Source organism: Betta splendens, chromosome 7 (assembly GCF_900634795.4).
Source record: "Betta splendens chromosome 7, fBetSpl5.4, whole genome shotgun sequence".
NCBI lineage: Eukaryota > Metazoa > Chordata > Actinopteri > Anabantiformes > Osphronemidae > Betta > Betta splendens.
In genome coordinates, this window is record NC_040887.2 from 5,660,326 (window position 1) to 5,679,747 (window position 19,422).

The 19,422-nt window shown below is 46.8% G+C and overlaps 3 protein-coding genes across 15 annotated transcripts; all 3 read right to left on the reverse strand.

Annotated features, from left to right (window-relative positions):
• Window positions 1–1,006: 1,006 nt before the first annotated feature.
• On the reverse strand, window positions 1,007–3,317 carry hspa1b (heat shock protein family A (Hsp70) member 1B). Its single transcript, XM_029157549.3, has 2 exons — window positions 3,209–3,317; window positions 1,007–3,027 (listed from the first exon to the last, which is right to left on the reverse strand). Exon 2 carries the CDS (start codon window positions 3,014–3,016, stop codon window positions 1,115–1,117), a length of 1,902 nt encoding a protein of 633 aa, XP_029013382.1. The 5' UTR covers window positions 3,017–3,027; window positions 3,209–3,317; the 3' UTR covers window positions 1,007–1,114.
• Window positions 3,318–3,576: 259 nt separating this feature from the next.
• Window positions 3,577–13,314, reverse strand: ahcyl1 (adenosylhomocysteinase-like 1). Of its 3 annotated transcripts, none has more exons than XM_029157551.3 (17): window positions 12,650–13,313; window positions 8,772–8,886; window positions 8,510–8,653; window positions 7,961–8,061; window positions 7,749–7,851; window positions 7,572–7,666; window positions 7,383–7,489; window positions 6,590–6,706; window positions 6,439–6,502; window positions 6,276–6,364; window positions 6,079–6,149; window positions 5,799–5,893; window positions 5,535–5,633; window positions 5,287–5,355; window positions 5,080–5,158; window positions 4,761–4,881; window positions 3,577–4,677 (listed from the first exon to the last, which is right to left on the reverse strand). In XM_029157551.3, the coding sequence occupies exons 1-17, from the start codon at window positions 12,839–12,841 to the stop codon at window positions 4,671–4,673; spliced, it is 1,668 nt and encodes a 555-aa protein (XP_029013384.1). In that variant the 5' UTR covers window positions 12,842–13,313; the 3' UTR covers window positions 3,577–4,670. The 3 variants fall into 3 exon arrangements, with proteins under 3 accessions (XP_029013384.1, XP_055366533.1, XP_029013386.1); XM_055510558.1 differs by lacking the exon at window positions 12,650–13,313 and adding an exon at window positions 10,208–10,255; XM_029157553.3 differs by lacking the exon at window positions 3,577–4,677 and having other exon boundaries at window positions 4,757–4,881; window positions 12,650–13,314.
• Window positions 13,315–14,049: 735 nt separating this feature from the next.
• On the reverse strand, window positions 14,050–18,883 carry nfyal (nuclear transcription factor Y, alpha, like). 11 transcript variants are annotated; one of them, XM_029157560.3, is made up of 10 exons: window positions 18,707–18,883; window positions 17,882–17,982; window positions 17,596–17,682; window positions 16,625–16,771; window positions 16,405–16,536; window positions 16,213–16,315; window positions 15,955–16,106; window positions 15,550–15,723; window positions 15,293–15,403; window positions 14,050–15,118 (listed from the first exon to the last, which is right to left on the reverse strand). In XM_029157560.3, exons 2-10 carry the CDS (start codon window positions 17,960–17,962, stop codon window positions 15,068–15,070), a joined length of 1,038 nt encoding a protein of 345 aa, XP_029013393.1. In that variant the 5' UTR covers window positions 17,963–17,982; window positions 18,707–18,883; the 3' UTR covers window positions 14,050–15,067. The 11 variants fall into 11 exon arrangements, with proteins under 11 accessions (XP_029013393.1, XP_029013390.1, XP_029013392.1 ...); XM_029157557.3 differs by having other exon boundaries at window positions 14,050–15,121; window positions 15,937–16,106; window positions 17,599–17,682; window positions 18,707–18,865; XM_029157559.3 differs by having other exon boundaries at window positions 14,050–15,121; window positions 18,707–18,865.
• Between the last annotated feature and the right edge of the window lie 539 nt (window positions 18,884–19,422).

Here is a 19,422-nt window from a genome sequence, read left to right on the forward strand (position 1 = left end):
TTCAGGTCTGGGTCACGTTGGACCGGCACCGGTTCCCTAAATAATATCTCCCGAATGACTGAGACGTTTGGAGAAATACAAGCGGCACCGAGGTTGAACTAAAACTCTAACGGGCGTGGACACTGTAAACTGCACGGCGTTGTGAAAGAATGGACACTGTGCACCAAACGAAACTATCTAAATTATAGTATTGTCATGTGGCTCCACTGTCTGATCCAACAGGTCGCTGTGGTGAGAAAACTGCTGCTGTCCAGTCTAATGTCGCCATCTAGTGGCTCATTCAGCGAATCGCATGTGTAACTCATCTTGTAAATAATAATTTAAGTTAAGACAAAAACAAATAGGTCACAGGTTTTGACAGAATTGTAAATAAAATAGGAAGGGAAATCTGGCTGCACGTCAAGAGCTGATCATATTTATATGATTTATACATAAGTACTGAAGCAGCAGAGGTCCTCATCCTCATGTTGACTTTACGGCTTGTTGACATGGAACAACTTGTTCGCCTGCTGTTAGTCCATAGTTCCCTTTCATCAGGGGCCTAATTCCCAGCAGGTCTAATCAGCCGCGGGTAATAGAAAGCGCCTGTGAGAGTCTTCACTTGCAAAGTACATAGCAACTACAGCTATCGAAGCATTTCCACCCAAGGTAGTGACGGAGAAGTTTCCACAGCACAAACCCTCAGCAAGTTCATTTAAATACGTCCATCTATTTCTATTTATGTTACTGGGTTACTATTTTTTTTACTTTCATCAGATGTATATTGTACAATCCTGCAAGAATCATTTAGACTTAGAATCCACACCAACTCGCAGCTGTATCCAGTTTGATAAGGAGCTGAGAGCAGCATTAGTCTAATTACTAGCTTCATAATTAAACAACAGCCGGCTGCACTGTGTTTACAGGGAGGACAGAGACCGGCCCATTTAACACAAATTGCTCTGATAACATTTACGGCAGGTCAGAATATTGCAGTAAATAATTAATCATATGTTACAGTAACAAATAAAAGAAGATCCTTTTATTGGAAATGATCTGATATTTACCAGAAGATCAAAATCACAATATAGCATCAGTGATGCAGATGGGTCCTGATGGAGGCCGCATCCCGGCTTTAGTCCACCTCCTCGATGGTGGGGCCCTGTGCGCTGCCTCCCGTGCCCCCCGGTGCCGCCCCCTGGCACAGCTTGGTGAGAACGGGCTTGCACACTTTCTCCAGCTCACTCTGCTGGTGCTCGTACTCGTCTTTCTCCGCCAGCTGGTTGTTCTCCAGCCAGGAGATGGTCTGGGTGCACCTGTCCAGCACCCGTTTCCTGTCGCCGTCGCTGATCTTGCCCCGGGCGCCCTCGTCCTCCACGCTGCTCTTCACGTGGTACGCGTACGACTCCAGCGAGTTCTTGGCCGCGACCTTCTCCCTCTGCCGATCGTCGTCCGCCTTGTACTTGTCCGCCTCCTGCACCATCCGCTCGATTTCCTCCTTTCCCAGGCGGCCCTTGTCGTTGGTGATGGTGATTTTGTTGGCTTTGCCCGTGCTTTTGTCGACAGCCGACACGTTCAAAATGCCGTTGGCGTCGATATCAAAGGTCACCTCCACTTGGGGGACTCCGCGGGGGGCGGGGGGGATGCCCGTGAGCTCAAACCGCCCCAGCAGGTTGTTGTCCTTGGTCATGGCTCTCTCTCCCTCGTACACCTGGATCAGCACACCCGGCTGGTTGTCCGAGTACGTGGAGAAGATCTGGGTCTGCTTCGTGGGGATGGTGGTGTTCCGTTTGATGAGCGGGGTCATGACGCCGCCCGCCGTCTCGATGCCCAGGGACAGAGGAGCCACGTCCAGCAGCAGCAGGTCCTGGACGTTGTGCGACGTGTCGCCCATGAGGATGGCGGCCTGGACCGCGGCGCCGTAGGCCACGGCTTCGTCGGGGTTGATGCTCTTGTTCAGCTCCCTGCCGTTAAAAAAGTCCTGCAGGAGCTTCTGAATCTTGGGGATTCTGGTGGAGCCGCCGACCAGGACCACCTCGTGGACCTTGGACTTGTCCAGCTTGGCGTCCTGCAGGGCCTTCTCCACCGGCTCCAGCGTTCCCCTGAACAGCTCCGAGTTGAGCTCCTCGAAGCGCGCCCTCGTGATGGAGGTGTAGAAGTCGATGCCCTCGAACAGCGAGTCGATCTCGACGCCGGCCTGCGTGCTGGAGGACAGCGTCCTCTTGGCCCGCTCGCAGGCCGTGCGCAGCCTTCTCACCGCGCGCTTGCTCTGGGTGATGTCCTTCTTGTGCTTCCGCCTGAACTCCTCCACGAAGTGGGCGACCATGCGGTTGTCAAAGTCCTCCCCGCCCAGGTGCGTGTCTCCGGCCGTGGCCTTCACCTCGAAGATGCCGTCCTCGATGGTCAGGACGGACACGTCGAAGGTGCCGCCGCCGAGGTCAAAGATGAGCACGTTGCGCTCCCCCGTCCTGCCTTTATCCAGGCCGTAGGCGATGGCTGCCGCCGTGGGCTCGTTGATGATCCTCAGGACGTTTAGGCCAGAGATCACCCCTGCGTCCTTGGTGGCCTGTCTCTGGGAGTCGTTGAAGTAGGCGGGCACCGTGATGACTGCGTTTGAAACCCTCTGACCCAGGTAGGCCTCAGCGATCTCCTTCATCTTCACCAGCACCATGGAGGAGATCTCCTCCGGGTAGAAGGCCTTGGTCTCGCCTTTATACTCCACCTGGACCTTGGGCTTGCTGTTATCATCGATCACCTTAAAAGGCCAGAGTTTCATGTCGGACTGGACGATGGGGTCGTTAAACTTTCTCCCAATAAGTCGTTTGGCATCAAAAATAGTGTTGGTGGGATTCATGGCGACCTGGTTCTTGGCAGCATCGCCAATGAGTCTCTCTGTGTCTGTGAAGGCCACATAGCTGGGGGTGGTCCGGTTGCCCTGGTCGTTGGCAATAATCTCCACCTTTCCATGTTGGAAAACCCCGACACAAGAGTAGGTGGTGCCCAGATCGATGCCGATGGATATTCCCTTAGCAGACATCTTGCTCGTTCCTAGAAGAGTCAGTCAGTGATCACGTTTAAGCATTAAAGCTCTAGTGGAGAAGTCCTTAATGACTAAATGATTGAAGTCAGTGTTGTTGAATCTACATTACAACTTCTTCAAAAGTGAAACCAAACAGATAAAGCAAAACACTTACATGTATTACTGTACGTCTGATTCATTTCTACTTACTTCTGATCCGTTGTGTTGTGGATCTTGAAGGGTCACAGCAGAATATCCCCGAATAGTTTCCTTCCTGACAGTCGTAGCCTCGATGCGTGTCCTCGCAGCTTGTGGCTGGACTGACTCAGACCTGTCGCTTATATAGTTAGCGGCGGGCTTCCAGAAGGCTCCCCCCCACGTCCCCCCTCCTCCAAGTGCACAGACTCAGCTGTTAATATTAGCAACTAATGCAGCTGTTCTGGTGCGCGAGAGCTGGTGAATATTCCAGAGCGGGACTGTAGTCAGGCTGTGGGAATGCAGCAGGGAGGTATGAGGTGGTCTGAGCTGTCGGGACTGTCTTTAGCTTCGTCTCCGAATAATGGACGCAAGATTAAAACTTCTTTTTCTCTGTTAAAAGGATTTGCTTTATTGCTGATATAATGCATTCATTTACATACACTTGTGCATTGTGATCACATTAAATACTTTGTAAGGTTTCATTGAATTAAAACAAGTCTGACAGTTCATACATTAGGTTATATATAGATACACTGCGTGGAAGGAAGACATTAAATCTATCACTAATAGATGTGGTATTACAAAAAGGAATGTTCAGGTAATTAAGGTCAGGACTCATATTCATGCTATAAATGATTTTAAAGGCACATTCATACGAAGGCCCTAAAAGTAATATCCAGTCGACCACTCAGATCAGATCCACAGCTGGTATTGGACTGAGCAAAGTAGTTTGAACCTTCCCCTGAACCTCGTCCGACTCCTTTTTAGGAATAAAACAAGCCCACTGCATGTAACATACGCTGCGACGTCACACCACTAACATTCCTTGACCATTCATTTGTTCAGGAGAAGCTCTCGGTTGTTTAGGGTCATTTTAGGATGACTGTTAAATGGCAAAATCATGAGTCAGAAGTGTCACGTAGGCTAATTTGTTTCTATGCTGTAAAAGGCGACTGGATGTCACACATTAGGGCGCGTATGCAGATACCATTCAAAGCAAAGAAAACCTAACATCTGACCAAATGCACACAGTAAAACAGCTGTGCCTCTGACGCTAAACTCAGATTCATGAAATGTACTAATAACATCATGACGCTACCGACACACAAATAAAATGGTATCTCCTGTTCCATTCTCATGGCCATTATTTGGCACCGTGTGTAAATAAGGTAAACAAATCAACAGCCGTGTTATCTAATAACGCAAGCGAGTACATACACATGAGAGCATGCAAGGAGGCTTTGTTTTTAACATGACAAGACCTAGTGTTAGTTGGTTATACAGTTTATGTTTCCTAGCTCCTACCTCTTATTTCTGTATTTAATACTACAGTATGCCTGAATTACTATTATGAAGTTACATTCAGCATAAGTAAAATAATTCCTTCGTTATGTAGCAATTTAGAAAATAAAATAGATATCTCTGTTCATCCCAGGGCCACTACGCGCTGAGGATCCGCAGTCAGACTCCCTCATTAATACCTGTGGACAAAATAAAGGGTAGATGTAGGCTTATTATGCTATAAAACAGTGGAAAATAGAAGGCATGCTGGTGTGAGGCCTACCTGTAATAATTAGGTTTGAAAGGCCCGTTCTTGTTCAGGCCCATGTACTTGGCCTGTTCGTCAGACAGCTCTGTCAGATGGGCATCGAAGTTCGGCAGGTGCAGACTGGCCACGTACTCGTCTGGAGGCCAGATTACAATCAATAATTAAAATGATTAAAATTTGATGGATAGGTGGCGACGAGCAGCCACATATCAGAACAGGTTTTTAGCTAAGCATGCAAGCTCTGCTGGTTTTGTACAGTACAAACCTTTAAACTGCACTTTTGTCACTAACAGTAAGAGTAAATAAAGATGTTGTAGTAGAAGTTGGATCTCACCCATCTTCTTGGGCAGAAGATACACGTCCTGTTTGTAACGTCCTTCCGGAGCATTGAACAGCTCAATCAAGGCCAGAGCCTGGAGACAGCAGCGACGCACAAATGAGTCCAACTACACGTTACTACAGTGATGGAACAGCTACAACGTGTAGCTGTTCCCCCACAAAAAGTCAGGACATTTGTCAGTGAAGGGCAAAAACCACTAACCTGAGTGGTGGCAGTTATGGACAACACAAATGTAGGCACTGTGGAGCAGCTGAGGTTTAGGAGGCGACCCTGAGAAATAACAGAGTGCATGCATGAACTGCACAGTAGGATTTGATGCATTCGAATACACAGTGGCCCAATAACACCAAGGCACGCAGGTTACACTAGATTAGACTGCAGGAGTATCAGGGTCGTTTCCTGCCCCTTCTTAAGGTGTGCAATAGTATGAGGTTGATGAAGAGAATCACCTCTGCCAGCAGGATGACCCGCTTTCCATCAGGCCAGATGATGTGGTCGACCTGAGAGCGAACCCTCTCCCAGGTCAGCTCAGGGCTGCGGAGGCTTGCCTGAGGGCGCATCAGGTAAATACAGGTGAAAGAGGAGCGGTGATCAATGCAACACACAGGAGAAAGTCACTGCAACCTCTGTTGGATTTGTATCAAGTCCACACTGGTGTATCCTTCAATGTGTGGTAAAATGATTATATATGCACAAACAAGTAGAAATGTTACCACGTCAATCTCTGTATTAGAATGTCCCATGTTGCAGACGATGCAGCCGTTCTTCATACGGTCAAGCTGTTCTCTGGTAACAACATTCTTGTTGCCTACGTTTAAAGGCAGAGAACAGTGAAGTGTGAGTACGTCATGATCGCAGATGGTGTGAATCAATTAAAAAAAATTGTGCATGTGTGAGGAGCTTTTTTCCTTTACGGAGGTATTAAAATGTTAAAAGGTCTGTGTGTGATCATCAGAGCGGAAGTAATGGTTGTCACTGCGTGAGGGACGGTACCAGTGCAAGTTATCACCACGTCCATCTGCCGAATGACCTCGCTCAGCTTGACCACACGGAAGCCGTCCATGCTGTGGATACACACGAATACGTCTGCATTAGTTGAAGCGGCACAGCCTAAAAGGACATCACACCTATTTCAAAGCAAAACTAAGCAGAGAAGCGAGCGGTGCTGCATGGGAACGTTAGCGACTGACCACGCCTGCAGAGCACAGATGGGGTCAATCTCTGTGATGCACACGATGGCTCCGAGGGCCTTAAGAGCGGTGCAGCAGCCTTTCCCCACCTACAGACAGCAGGCCGGTGCATTAGAGGAGCAGTGTGTAAAAATCAGCCGCTCACTGCGAGGCAGTGACTCACCTCTCCATAACCACACACCACGACCTGTTTTCCACCAAACATGATGTCTGTGGTCCTCTTCAAGCTGAGGCAGACACAAGCAGAGGGACACAATTAGGAGCCCTGCGGTGTCACAGCAGCGCGCTGCAGGCGCTCGCTGCGGGTCGCTCACCCGTCCAGGATGGATTCACGGCAGCAGTACAGGTTGTCGAACTTCTGCTTGGTGACCGAGTCGTTGACGTTCATGGCGGGGACGCACAGCTTGCCCGCCTTCGACAGCTGGTACAGTCTGAGGGGACACACCGGGAAGCGTGTTCAGGCACTAATTGAGCCGCACTCCTGTGTGACCTTAGGATTTCCACAGGCTCCGGCAAATTGGTTCCACGGAGAGCTGAGTGTTCGCTGCTGCTGCGACTAAGCTTCAGCTCAAAACTAACTAGTCACCCTCACAATTAAAGAGTCAGCGTGTAATGATGCTAATGCGCATTATATGATCCAGCGGCTGTGCTGACACCGTCCTGTATCTATGATTCAGCAGAACCTGTTGCTGGTGGGAAGTGGGTTCCATCTGGAAAACACAATCATCTCACGGATCTTGCTGAAGTTCAGTTAAGTTTATTCGAGTCTTGAGCAACTGAGTTTGATCAAAGCTTACAGCTCAGACGTCTTTCAGTCTTTGCTATTCATGGCCCAGTATGAGCTGTAATAAGCTGTCACTGTAACAAAGACAGGTCAGGGAATAATTCCAGGCCCAGGAGTCTTATTATTTTAGCCAGTCATGGTTCCAGCAGTCATCCACAATACATCAAATAGATCTTGTATTCTGTTGTTTTATAGGAAAAGCGTTCCAGAAATAAATACTGGACAGAAGTAAAATCTAAAAATAAACACACGTTGTACAAAAATACTTCAATTCCTACTTTCTTTAAAACCCCAAAGTGGATGAAATCAAAGGTTTCTCTCACCTGTGCACCCCGGTGACGCTTTCCTCCACGATGCCTCGAACCTTCTTGAAGACGCTGGGATACTTCTTGTACACCCAGTGTGTTAAATCTCCACCGTCATCAAGGATCTAACAGGAGAAATAAATGAGGCTTGACCTGATAAAGAGGCCTAGTTGGGTGTTAATTATTAGGGGACTGTTAGACTGATACCATATTGGCCTGCCAGCCCTCAGTGTTGACGCAGCGATCAATACACCACCAGAAGTCGTCCTCTGACTCGCCCTTCCACGCGAACACGGGGACTCCTGCGAGGAACGACACAAGCCTCATGACAGGACAACGAGGCGGGAGAGGAATGATGTGCGATGGCCGCCGCGAGGACCTCACCTGTCTCAGCGAGCGCGGCGGCCACCTCGTTCTGGGTGGAGTAGATGTTACAGGCAGTCCAACGGCACTGGGCACCGAGGGCTACCAGAGTCTCAATCAGGACCTAAAAGGCAAAGATGGGGCACACAGACACAATAGCAGGCTGTCACAGGAAAGAAGAGGGGGCCGGAGCAATCAGACTGATGTGCATTGTGCGGAATGAGGGCACGTACTGCTGTCTGAGCAGTGATATGGGTGCAGCCGACTATCTTGGCCCCGGCCAGTGGTTTCTCCCCCTGGGCTCGCTTCCTCAGGGAGATCAGGGCAGACATGTCTGGGAATGAACAAATTGCTCACTAGTTAAAGGATGTCAGGGTCACATGAAGCTTGGGTTTTGTATGGGAAGCCAGTTTAGGAATGAAACTGAGCCCTGTACACAAGCAGTAGTACTGTAAATGTAACTTAGAGAGAGTCAGAGAGACAGAAAAACAGAACACTTACACACAAGGTTATAGAGAAATGAGCAAGTCATAACACCATTATTGATTCAGGAAGACAGGACCTTTATCGAGCACAGAACAGATGTCATGTGAAATCTGAACAGCTGGCAGCTAAAGGTTCTTCATAAAATCCCAGGACACCCGTGAAATGAACATGTAGCATAATGTGAATACAGCTTCAGCCCTGAAAGGATCACTGTTCTCTATTCAAGGAGAAAAAGAAATCCATCATCTTTGAAATGCCCACAGTGTGTGTGTGATGTAGGAAGCATGAGGCTGCACCTTGTTCTGCGATTTCGATTTCCCTGCGGCCAAACTCGGCCTGTTTGATGTTCTTCACACAGAAGTCGCTGCTGCCGTGGGAGTTGACCTGGGCTTTGTCCCGGGGGGAGGTCTCGTCATCCGAGCTGTCGGTGTAGGACGCAGCTAAGAGGTGGAAAACACAATAAGTCGACACACGCTGCGAGCACGAGTCTCTCCTAGGAGAGAATGACAATGTTTATAGTTAACCCCGAAAGGTGGAAGCGTCTGGTGGAGGCGGCACCTGAGCTGTAGCTGTCTGTGGAGGACTGGGAAATGGACCGGGACAGGGAGCGGCGGCCCGCCTTGGTCGGGTACTTGCTGAACTCCTGCTTGTCCTCTGCATTCGCAAACTGAATCTGGAGAGACAAAATAGCAAACAATGCAACATTTAAAAAAGGTCAACAGTGAGGTCAGACCAGCGGAAGGGACAAAAGGTCCCATCATAATCTGCTAAGTAAAAGTAATGAGTGAACACTCCTCGCTCTCTTTTAATTTACATTTGGGCTCACTTCGCTGTTTCAGGCGCTAAAAGCATGCTTTCAAAGGTAAATCACCTGAGCCCGTTACAGTGGATCACAGGTGGATCAGGAAAAAAGGGAGCTGATGTCTATTTTTAGATGGACTAAACATTAGACACAGGAATAATTCTAGTTCAGTAAGAGCTGTGACAGGTCTGATTTGTACCAATGCAGAGCAGTCAGACACACTGTCACCCTCAATGCAGACGCTTTAGGTCATAGAACATCCTGAAACCCAGGTGGAAGGAGGCTGTACTGTACATAAACTGTGCTTGGATGGAGCACTATATATAGACTGGACAGTAGGAGACGATGCTCAGCATTTTACTCAAATAGCTCATCTGAGTGGATGCATTCAGTATATTTATGTATCAGTTTCTTATTGATGAAAATAACCAACCTATGCTGGAAACTAAGCCACTGCTGTGTCTTTTAGTATCTATATTTTATTCTGACACTTATTAGGTCCATTCTGTCTCTGCACCTTCATTCTCATCCTAAAGCTCTGCTTCAGTGATTAATCCTGTCCATATCTGCATTCGCTGTGATAATGCTGCAGGATGTTCTTTTATTTTAGATGTCCATAGAATGTGTTTGGACTGAAAACTGACGTGCAGTTGACACAACACACAGACGGTGAATCCAGGAGCACGCAAACGTCCGACACCAGGCGACGGAGTGCGATCTGATCCCATTAAAGTGAATGAGAAATAAAATATTAACGCGATGCAAGATGTAAAACCCAGCAAACATGATGCTGAGGTGAGTGAAAGCTCAAACCTGAGTAAAGGTTATATACTGTATATGATTCTGTTACTGGATTCCACCACCTCTGTACTAAATCCTCAATATCAGGTAAACTGGAACCCTTCAATCTGCTGTGTCTGTATAAAGGAACTCGAAGCAGGAGGAACTGAGGTGGTCTCACATCTCTGATTCACTTTTTTTGGTTACATCATTAGGAAATGCTGATGTTCATCTGACACAGTTACACAAATCTTACACACTCCCACCTGCAGTGGAACATGTCAGATTTTTGTCTGTTTTTCTTAAAAACCACTTTACACAACTTCAAAAACGTAGAATAATGACGACCACAACTGGTGGCACATCTGTGTGTGTTTGTGTGTGTGCGGCTGAGGCATTAATGGAAACTCACCCTTTCTTTCCAGTGCCCATGCTTGTGTGCCATGTCTAGCAGCCAGATTCCCTACTTCCCTGTGTCCTCCGTGTCCTCTGTGTGATGGTACTAGGTGTCCCTGATGCTATTATCCCAAAACCCTCCCAGGCTGAGCGGGGGGGAGGTTCGCACCTATTACTGGGATTTCTAATGGCCAACCTGGAGAGCATGCGAGGGGGAGAGGGGCCTGGAGAGAAAGGGGGAGTTGATCCCAACTGAGCCTCTCTCTTTCTCTCCGTCTCTCTCTCTCTCTCTCTCGCGCTCGCTCGCTCTCTGTGTCTCTGATTCTGCCCTTGACAACCAGCTGCTAAAGTCAGTAGTTTGCATTTTCTGGTGCTGAGGAGGACAAAGGGCAAAAGGAAAACACGCACCAGAAATCCACTGTACGTACAGTATTTGCTGCAGCTCCTACTTTCTGGCCGCATTCCTGCTTTGGACTAGAAAATAAAAGGGGATCGACGGGAGGAATTAAAGCCTATTTCATTCCCATTAGGCCTCTGCTGCATCAATACGCGTCCCATCCTTTAGCTAAAAATACCGCTTCTCTTGAATAGCAGGCCGGGTCACGGGCTTAAGCTGCGGTGTGACTGTTAGCCAGTGTGACGGGCTCAGTGTGGACTTGGCATAAGGCGCCGCTAGCTGCTTAGCCGCACACCACTCCCGCTCCACGGCTCCATCTAACCCCACTTACAGCCACAGCCGGCGGCTCAGGGAGCGACCGGCTGAAGGGCTCCGCGCTCCCGGAGCAAAACGCCTGGAACGCCACCATTCTGAAATCACCGTACGCCGCTTGGCCTGCAACCACCTGTTTAGATCAACACATGCATGACGGATTACACACTGTACTGGCACTGTACGTTAATCCTTCCTCCGAAACTATGTGACCTTTAGCAGAAACTGTAACTACTGCTTAATACTGTAAACGGAATACTGTGAATACCAGCGTGATGCACAAACATGTTCCATAAACACATGTAGGACACTGCCTGTGCACAGTGTAGGTGAAGGTAGCTCCACACTATTCTATTGAAGCTTGCACGGGGATCAAAATCAGCGCTTGACCTTCAATGTTAGCGGACGAACGCGATTAGATAGCAAACAGAAGATATGAATAGTTTTGAGATTTTACGGCCCAGGGGGGCGAGATAAGAATCACGATGCATGAACACTGTTAAAGTGAGTCTGTCTCGTTCCGGGTTATGTAACTGCTGCATGGATTCAAACAGAGAGGGGGCTGAGTAGTGCTGCTCTCTGACTCGCCCACACACACACTCAGCGCACAAGCAAACACTTGTGTTCATGTGTAGCATCGGCTGATTTCAATCGCCGCACCTGCATCCAGCTCCGCTTCATGACGTGCGATCATTCCTCGTGTGGGAATTGCTTGAATCTTTTTCGGCCCTCAACTCTGGCAGTAATAGTTCCATTTGTTATCGTGCAGACAGGTGGCTCGGTTTGAGGCCGGGCTCTCACATTTATTCATAACACGGCACTTTGTTTTCATAAGCGCGCATTCCTATCATTCAATATGTTTTCAATCGGGCTCCCTGCGGCGGCTCACAGTCCACACGTTATTGCCTCATGAGACAGGAGGTCCGAGCGAGAATTCTGAAGTCTGAGTCCCGCTGCTGGGAAAACATTTTTCCTGGGCCGACCTCTCGTAGACATGCTTGGGTTAAAAAAAGACTTTAAAGCAATCAAACCTCCAAAGCAGCTGCAACGGCGAGCATCTATTTCTTTCCAACATGTGAGCGCGGTTGTGAGCAACGGAAAAGAGGCTTTCAGCAAAACTGTCCATGTTTACCCACGGGCCGGCCTGTTTCCAGCTGTTCCACACAGCGGTAAATCTGCAATGATATGAGCAGTCGCCTCGAAGGAGTCTTTGACTCTGATGATCGTTCGGTGTAGTTGTATAACAGAAAATAAATTCAGGGCTTTTTTTCTTACAGGTGCACATGCTCATATAATAAAAATAATCCTATGATGCCACACACTCAACAGACAGAGACATGATTCTTTACCATTTGTACAGTATTGCTTCTCCAGACATAAGCTTTTATTTGCCTAATAATAATAATAATAACAACCCAAGAAATGATTAGGCAAATAAAGAAAGGCTTCTCTTCGTGGCCTGTTATAAATAAATGATATGATATTTATCATTTACAGATCGTTTACCTCGCAGCCTGGCGTGGGATGGAGTCATCCCTCGGCGGGATGCACGTAACACGATTTAAGTGTTCCATCCAGTGCCCTGCTTTAAACTTCGAGCTAAAGCTGGCGCAAAGCTGACGGAGCCGTGTGACCGCACGGGAGGAGCGCAGCCGCGCCGCGCGGCCGCGCACTTCGCTGCGGCGCAGCGCGTGCCAGCGTGCCTTTATCCCGCTCACATGTCCCGGCGGCGGGCGGCACGTTTCTTACCTTCTTCACGGATTTCAGAGTGGGCACTGCGGTGAACGCCGCGGACGGCATCTCCCCGACGTTCATGTTCACGTCGCTGCTGTTCTTGCTGACCGTCATCACCGAGTACTTCTCCGCCACGTTTTCGGTCTCTTTGACATATTTGGTGCCTTGCTTCACCTCCACCTTGCTGTCCACGACCGGGTCGCTCATCGCATCCAGGTGATCGCGCTGCCGCAGCGGGAGAAGCCGGTCGCACTGAGCTCAGATCGGCGTTAGCTTCCTCGCGTCGTCCTGGTTAGCGGCTTAGAGCGGGTGAGGCGCCGCTAAATAACAGGCCACCGTGGGTGGGCTGCGTCCGTGCTCCGTCCCGGCTACTTTGCGGATGGGCGGCTCGAACACTTGTTTCGGTCCTCCGGCTCTGCTGTCATCCACAGACGGCTACATCTCCGAGGGGGAGGGGGCGCTTTGTGGAGGCTGTCACCTGGGTTAGTGGGCAGAGTTTCGCCGGTTGTCATCCAGTCAGCGCCGGAGTTGAGGAAAACGGCACTTTATTCGAGTAAAAAGTCACCGACTTAAACCCAACGCCACTCATTACTTCGTTCTATGTCACATAACGTTAACACGAGCGTCGTGAGGTGCTTCGTTTCCATGGCTGCAGAATCCGGCGCCCTGGGTCCTTAAGTCCACTACCGTGATGAGAGCAGGTCCCGCCTCCTGGCCCTTCTCTGATTGGCTGACGCTGGATCAATCGTCACAGTCTGCGGCGTCTGATTGGCAGCTGTTGTTTAGGACATTGCGAGGAAAATTCTTTACATTTTGTTATGCAATATTGCAGAAAAGTCTTCAAACACAAAATATAGACTCTTTTGTAACTTTAATATTGCATGTGGGAGCAAAAACATGTAAAGTGAGTTGCAATTGAACTGTAATAAACTTAATACAAAATGTGTCATGACCAATGTTTTTTTTACTTCTCAGTGTTTTTGATGAAAAAAAAATACTATTACTATTACTATTTTGCACAATGAGTACTTTACTAATAACATAGCCATACAGACTGTGATTGTATGACTGTCACCTTTAGTTTGGGCAATTACTACTATTTGTTTTCCCAGTAATGTGATATGGTCCAGTAACTATAAGATAAACACCCTGCTAGTTTAAGTTTGGTCTGTGAAGGTCAAGCTTCAGTTGTAGCTGCAGTAAGACAGGCTGCATCCACTTATATGCTTTAGTGACAGTTGAAGTTCAAGTTAATAATACATTTACAGTATAATCAGCAAAGTAGTTCATTATGTAAATAAGTATAAGTTGCAAAAATTAGTTTAAACTGAAAACACACTCATGTGATTTCTTGGATTAACAATGTAATGTCTATACCGAAAGTGTAAGTAAATGAGTAAATACCAACAGCCAAAAATCACTGAATAAAATTTAATTGGCTTAAACAAATTCAATGTCCAGTCTTTGTTCACTGTAATATTGCAGACTGCATCCGATGGTTATAAAATATATAACAAATGACATCAAGACCTTAAAAAAACACTAACTATTGTCAGAACATTGGTCAATAAATTATGGAAGCTTAGAGTGTGATTATCCATGTCACTGTAGTACATTATCTGACCAGCATCTAGAATTTGGGATGCATTCGCTCGATTAAAAGTCTGTTATCTATGATGGAAAACAAATAAAACAAACACTTAATGTGGACTAATTAATGAAACAGTACACTGAGCCATTTTTTCCTTACAAACACTAGCTCTAACCACAAACTTTATAAAATGCAAAAACAGAATCGTGTGACTCATTAGGTACATCCAACGCACACTGGGGAAGAAAATTCCTGTACAATATTTTCACATTTGTATCACATCTCAGTTTTTGCTCAGTGGACGTGGGGTGGACCCAAATCCATTCACCACAGTACAAGAGTAAAAAAACTAAAGAAATGTCAAAAGGGCATTACATCAAAGAGAAGACACTATTGTCACATCAACACATGAATGCCTTTGGGGAAAAAAAGAAAGTATTTACAAAAAAAATCAAGCCTAGTATCCACTGGCATATTTATAACAGAGTATAGTTTCCTCTGCGTCATTGTGTGGCTTTTGTTATGCCTACGCCAATGTTGAATCCCTGTTCAAAAAACTTCCTATGAAACCAACAAAAAAAATTGGTCAACCAGTAAAGCTGAGCATCGAAACATCCTCCAGTTCAGAAAATACCAGAACAGCCTGCAGACTGAGCAGGCACAAAGGCAGCTCGCAGAATGAGCAGGTGTAAATAAGAAAAACAGAATTTGGGCTGTGGTTTGCTGTATGAAGGGGCCAACGGGGTGTAAAACCGGAGAAGGTGCAGGAGGTGGTTCAGCAGTGATGGATGTCTCAAGCAGGGTAGAGGTCACCGTCAGGAGGCTTGAAGTCCATGATGGTGCTACGAGACTCTGATCATTTGAGCGACTGTCTCGTCTGCCTGGCCCACGTCCTGCTGTTGGTGACCAAGAGGATACTGGATCAGTGGGACCACCATGAAGCTTTTCTACATTTATACTAATAAATTCCATTCTACACATTATAAAAACAAATATTTCTAGAAAGTAAAGTATTGGTTAAAAAAAAAATATCACAAAATGTTTGCATTTGACACATAGCTTCTCACCGGGGTCAGGCCCAAAGCCATATCCTCCTTTTCTTTGATTGAAAAGAAACGTCCTCCATCCCCCCGCTTACGCTGCATTGCATGACGATGACGAGACTCGTGTAGGTATTTCTGGCAGAGAGAAATTGAATGTTGGTTTAATGTTTCTTGATACAATCACTAACTATCAGGTGTAACTTTGATAGCAGGTCAATCACCATGTTGTCGTTCACAGAAAGAATTAGTAGGACTGTGGGGGAAGAATAAACATGCCATACCCTCCGTTCTTTGGGAATTTTGCCCTCAGCCTCCAGCTTGGCCCGGGCCTGTCTTCGCTTCAGGATACGATGGTACTGTTTGGCATTAACATACAGAGGCTCTTCCTCGAGCATCTCAGCCCCTGGCAGGGGGATACGCTGCATTGCAGGAACAGCTCCACCACCAGGCACCATCTGATAGAAAAACAGGCACAACGTGCTTAGAGCCAGTGTGGTGGAAGGCAAAAAAGTAAAACATACAAAACGAGCAGTAATGCAAATGGTTAAATAGGTAACTTATTGACTACTAGGCCTTTATTCTATAATTTATTACAAAATTTCTTACAAATGTCTCGTGTTAAAATAGTGGTGTAAGTCTAAAAGGAAATGTAAGAAGATGCTGGGTACCTCTGCACAGGGTCTTACCATGACCATTCCACCTGCATTAACCATGTTGCCAGAGACAGGCAGGGTGACGGTCACAGTGCCTTGGCCGCTGTTAGTGGTGTTGGTGTTGGCACCCCCTGCTTGCACAATCTGGGCTCCTGCCAAGCTGGCAGCTGGAATGGTGATCATTCCTGCCAAGGGATTATCATCAACATTCTGATTCAGCACGACAGGTCAATGGTGCTCAGTGCTCCAGTTTAGTAAATCAAATAATAATATGGAGAAAACTGAGTTTACCTTGTTGAAGGACTGTGCCATCAGCATTGACAGGCTGATAGACAATGGTCTGGCCATCAGCTGTCTGTGCCACCTGCTGACCCTGCACACTAATCTGCTGTCCCTGTGCAGCCACAAGTACAAAGAGAAGACATTCAGCAATCATAATAATAATGAATTTATTAAATGGATTTGATGCTCAGATGGTCCTACCTGATTCTGTCCAGCAGTGATGGCTGTCTGGGGCTGTTGGATAATAATCTGCTGGGGCTGACCCTGCTGGCCCTGCAGCTGAAGAGTCTGACCGCCTTGCAACTGGATCTGACCTGGCTGCACCAGTTGAATCTGTACACAGCCGCAGTAATGCACAGTCATTTATGGGTAACTTGGTCCATAAAATTATGTAATGGGAAAAAAACGACTGAAATCTCACCTGCTGTAGTCCCTGAGCTCCAGATACAGGGACATGCATTATGGTTTGACCTTGGGCCCCTGACATGGCCTGCACCATGATTGGTTGTCCTGATGAGGTGATGAGCTGCCCACCACTCACCTGAACCATCAGAGGCTGACCCTGTACCTACAGACAGATACAGAGCTGTTATAACAGCACTGATGCTGTTGACCAGACAAATATCACTTAGCAACTGACAAGAGTGAAAGAAATTGACATTAAATACACCAGAAATTAAAAATATTTATGTTATTGCAGTCTTGCTTTAAGTTTTTAGACACACAAAGGTGAATCCATCTGGAAGCATAGTATACCCATAGTGTAGCTTATGTACAGTATACACTGAAAAATCAATATACAGTTTTAAACTCAAGGAAATATTGTTGCAAATGTTCAGTCATATTTCCTTAAATGCACATGACTGACAAGATGATGCCATCAAAGCAATATGCTTCTGTCATCCATAAATGTGAGTGACCACAGTGCACAACTGAACATGCTAGGCAGCAGCTGTGTCAGACGTCAAATAACAGAAGGAAACCAATGCCATTCTGCAACAGTGGATAAAATACAAAGCTTTATGATGAGAAATGACAGCCAGTAATAACAAAGTCAGTGTTTTAGCACAAGACGTTATTCTGCAAAAAAACATGTCTTTAGTTTCATCTAGGTTTTAAACTTGCTTTTAAGAAGCAAGAGACAAGCATAATTTAGACAAATAATAGTTTTGTTGACAGCTGTGAGAGCTTAAGCAAAACCCTGAGGTTGACAAAAAAAAAACCACACTGTGCTGAGGAGCATGCAGTTCAGGCAGCTATACGACATGCTGAGAACAGAGGGATGAACCACACTGCACAGAGATGAGCCACGACAAAACAGCCCCGGTTGAGACATGCAAACTCAGGCTGTGACACTCGCGGGACACTGACACAGGGCGGCGGTGACACCACTACCTGGAGTGTCTGCACCTGCTGGCCTGAGGCCGTCACCACCGGCGCATCTGTTTGCAGCTGCACAGCCGTCACTGTGCCCTGTGTCTGCAGGTGAGGGCGGAACAGTTCAGTCTCAGACAAAGAGTTATCAGGACAACGCGTGAGAGGTGGAACCAGTGTCCACGCTTTGATTCGGGGAGTTTGTTGCCTGTCGTCTCACTACAGAAAGGTTATCTGACGGTGGGAGGGCAAACCTGCATCAAACCTAATCATTCACATCTGCCTGAGGGAAGGATGAGCTCACCTGCTGCTGAATTTGTCCATTGGCCGTCTGCACAACTATCTGCTCGCCAGTAGTTGTGGTGGCAGTGGTGTACTGCTCCATAGCTTTTTATAGTCACAATCCTTTGTTGAAGCAGAGAAAGACACATGGAGCAATAGCATTTCATGGCATAAAAAATGCATACTTTTAAACTGTATGTTTTGTGTTATTGATGTTACCGGTTATTATCTGTAACAGTAATTTCGTTAACCCGGGACACGCTGCTTTTTAATTATGCTCTAATTATGTTGATTTAAGCTATAATGTATCAATGTATATTCCTAAAAGCTAGCTCTTCTGTACGTAGCCAGAAAAAATGTGATACAATGGGCAACAGCTGGATGCAGTTTGGTTAATGCGTGTGGGCGCTAACGAGGCTAACGCCAGTTAGCTTACTTGGGAACGTGGTAAATGATGGAAGGAACAAAAATGACGACTGCTATCGGCGAGCAGTCAACGCCGCTTGCTGGGCCGTTTGTTTTGTCTGTAACTGGTGATAATATGAGCGGCAACGACGCTGGATGGGTGGACGTTTTCAAAATCAGCCACCCCTTTGTTTGACATTCCGCATTTTAGCTGCCTAGCTAAAGCTAGCTAACGCTGTCGCCCAGCAGATCATGTTTCCCAGCAGTAGCCGACATCGGGGGCAAGAAGTTATTTGTAGCCCGAGCCAGATTGGAACGCAGCGGCCGAAATCAAACTGTCGTTTGAGTTTTTTCACATTTACCAGTGTTAGTAATTTGGTTGGTCCATGACAAACCAATCCGTGCTGACAACTACCAATGCCTTCAATCGGGTCTCCCTTACCGTGTCTTCGCTGTCCGGTTTCCCTCTGATTGGCTCCAGTACAGCTCGCTAAAGCCCAATCAACAAAGTGAGCGGACAAAATGGCGCAAATGAAACAACGGGGCCCGGGAGGAGGTGCGCAGCCGCGTGACGCATGAGGGCGGGACCGAGCGGGTATAAAAGACTCAGGCGCTGCCACAGCGAGAGGTCACGTGACTCAAACTGAACAAAAAATGGAAAAATAAGAACTGAGCGTCAGAGGTTAGATGCTAAAAGAGCTGCTTGCTATCTGCCTACTAGCAGATTGCTTGTTTAGCAAAAATTGATTTGTATGTAATATTTTGTAATATCTAATTAAACTGTTTGTATATTATAAAAACATAAAAACACAGTAAAACATCTTCTCAATGTTCTACAGTTGTAAAAATACAACCACTGTCATAATCCCACTGGTAGCTCCCTATGGAACTATTTCAGGTCTCGAGAGTCCTTGAAGATGTCGTCACCCTCCTTCTATATCCACCCTAGTTGCAGAGCCCTGGGTGGCCACGTGGTGTCGCCATTCAGTTATTTATTTCATTTTTAATTTTTTACATCTTCATTCTTGTTATTATTACCTGAGGTAGTAACGAAGTGCGTTGACTCATTGGCTGTATTTAAAATCAACATTAAGGTACTTTACTGGCGTACATTCATATTTTTTCATTTTATCTGACTATAGTTCAGGAAGAAAGGAT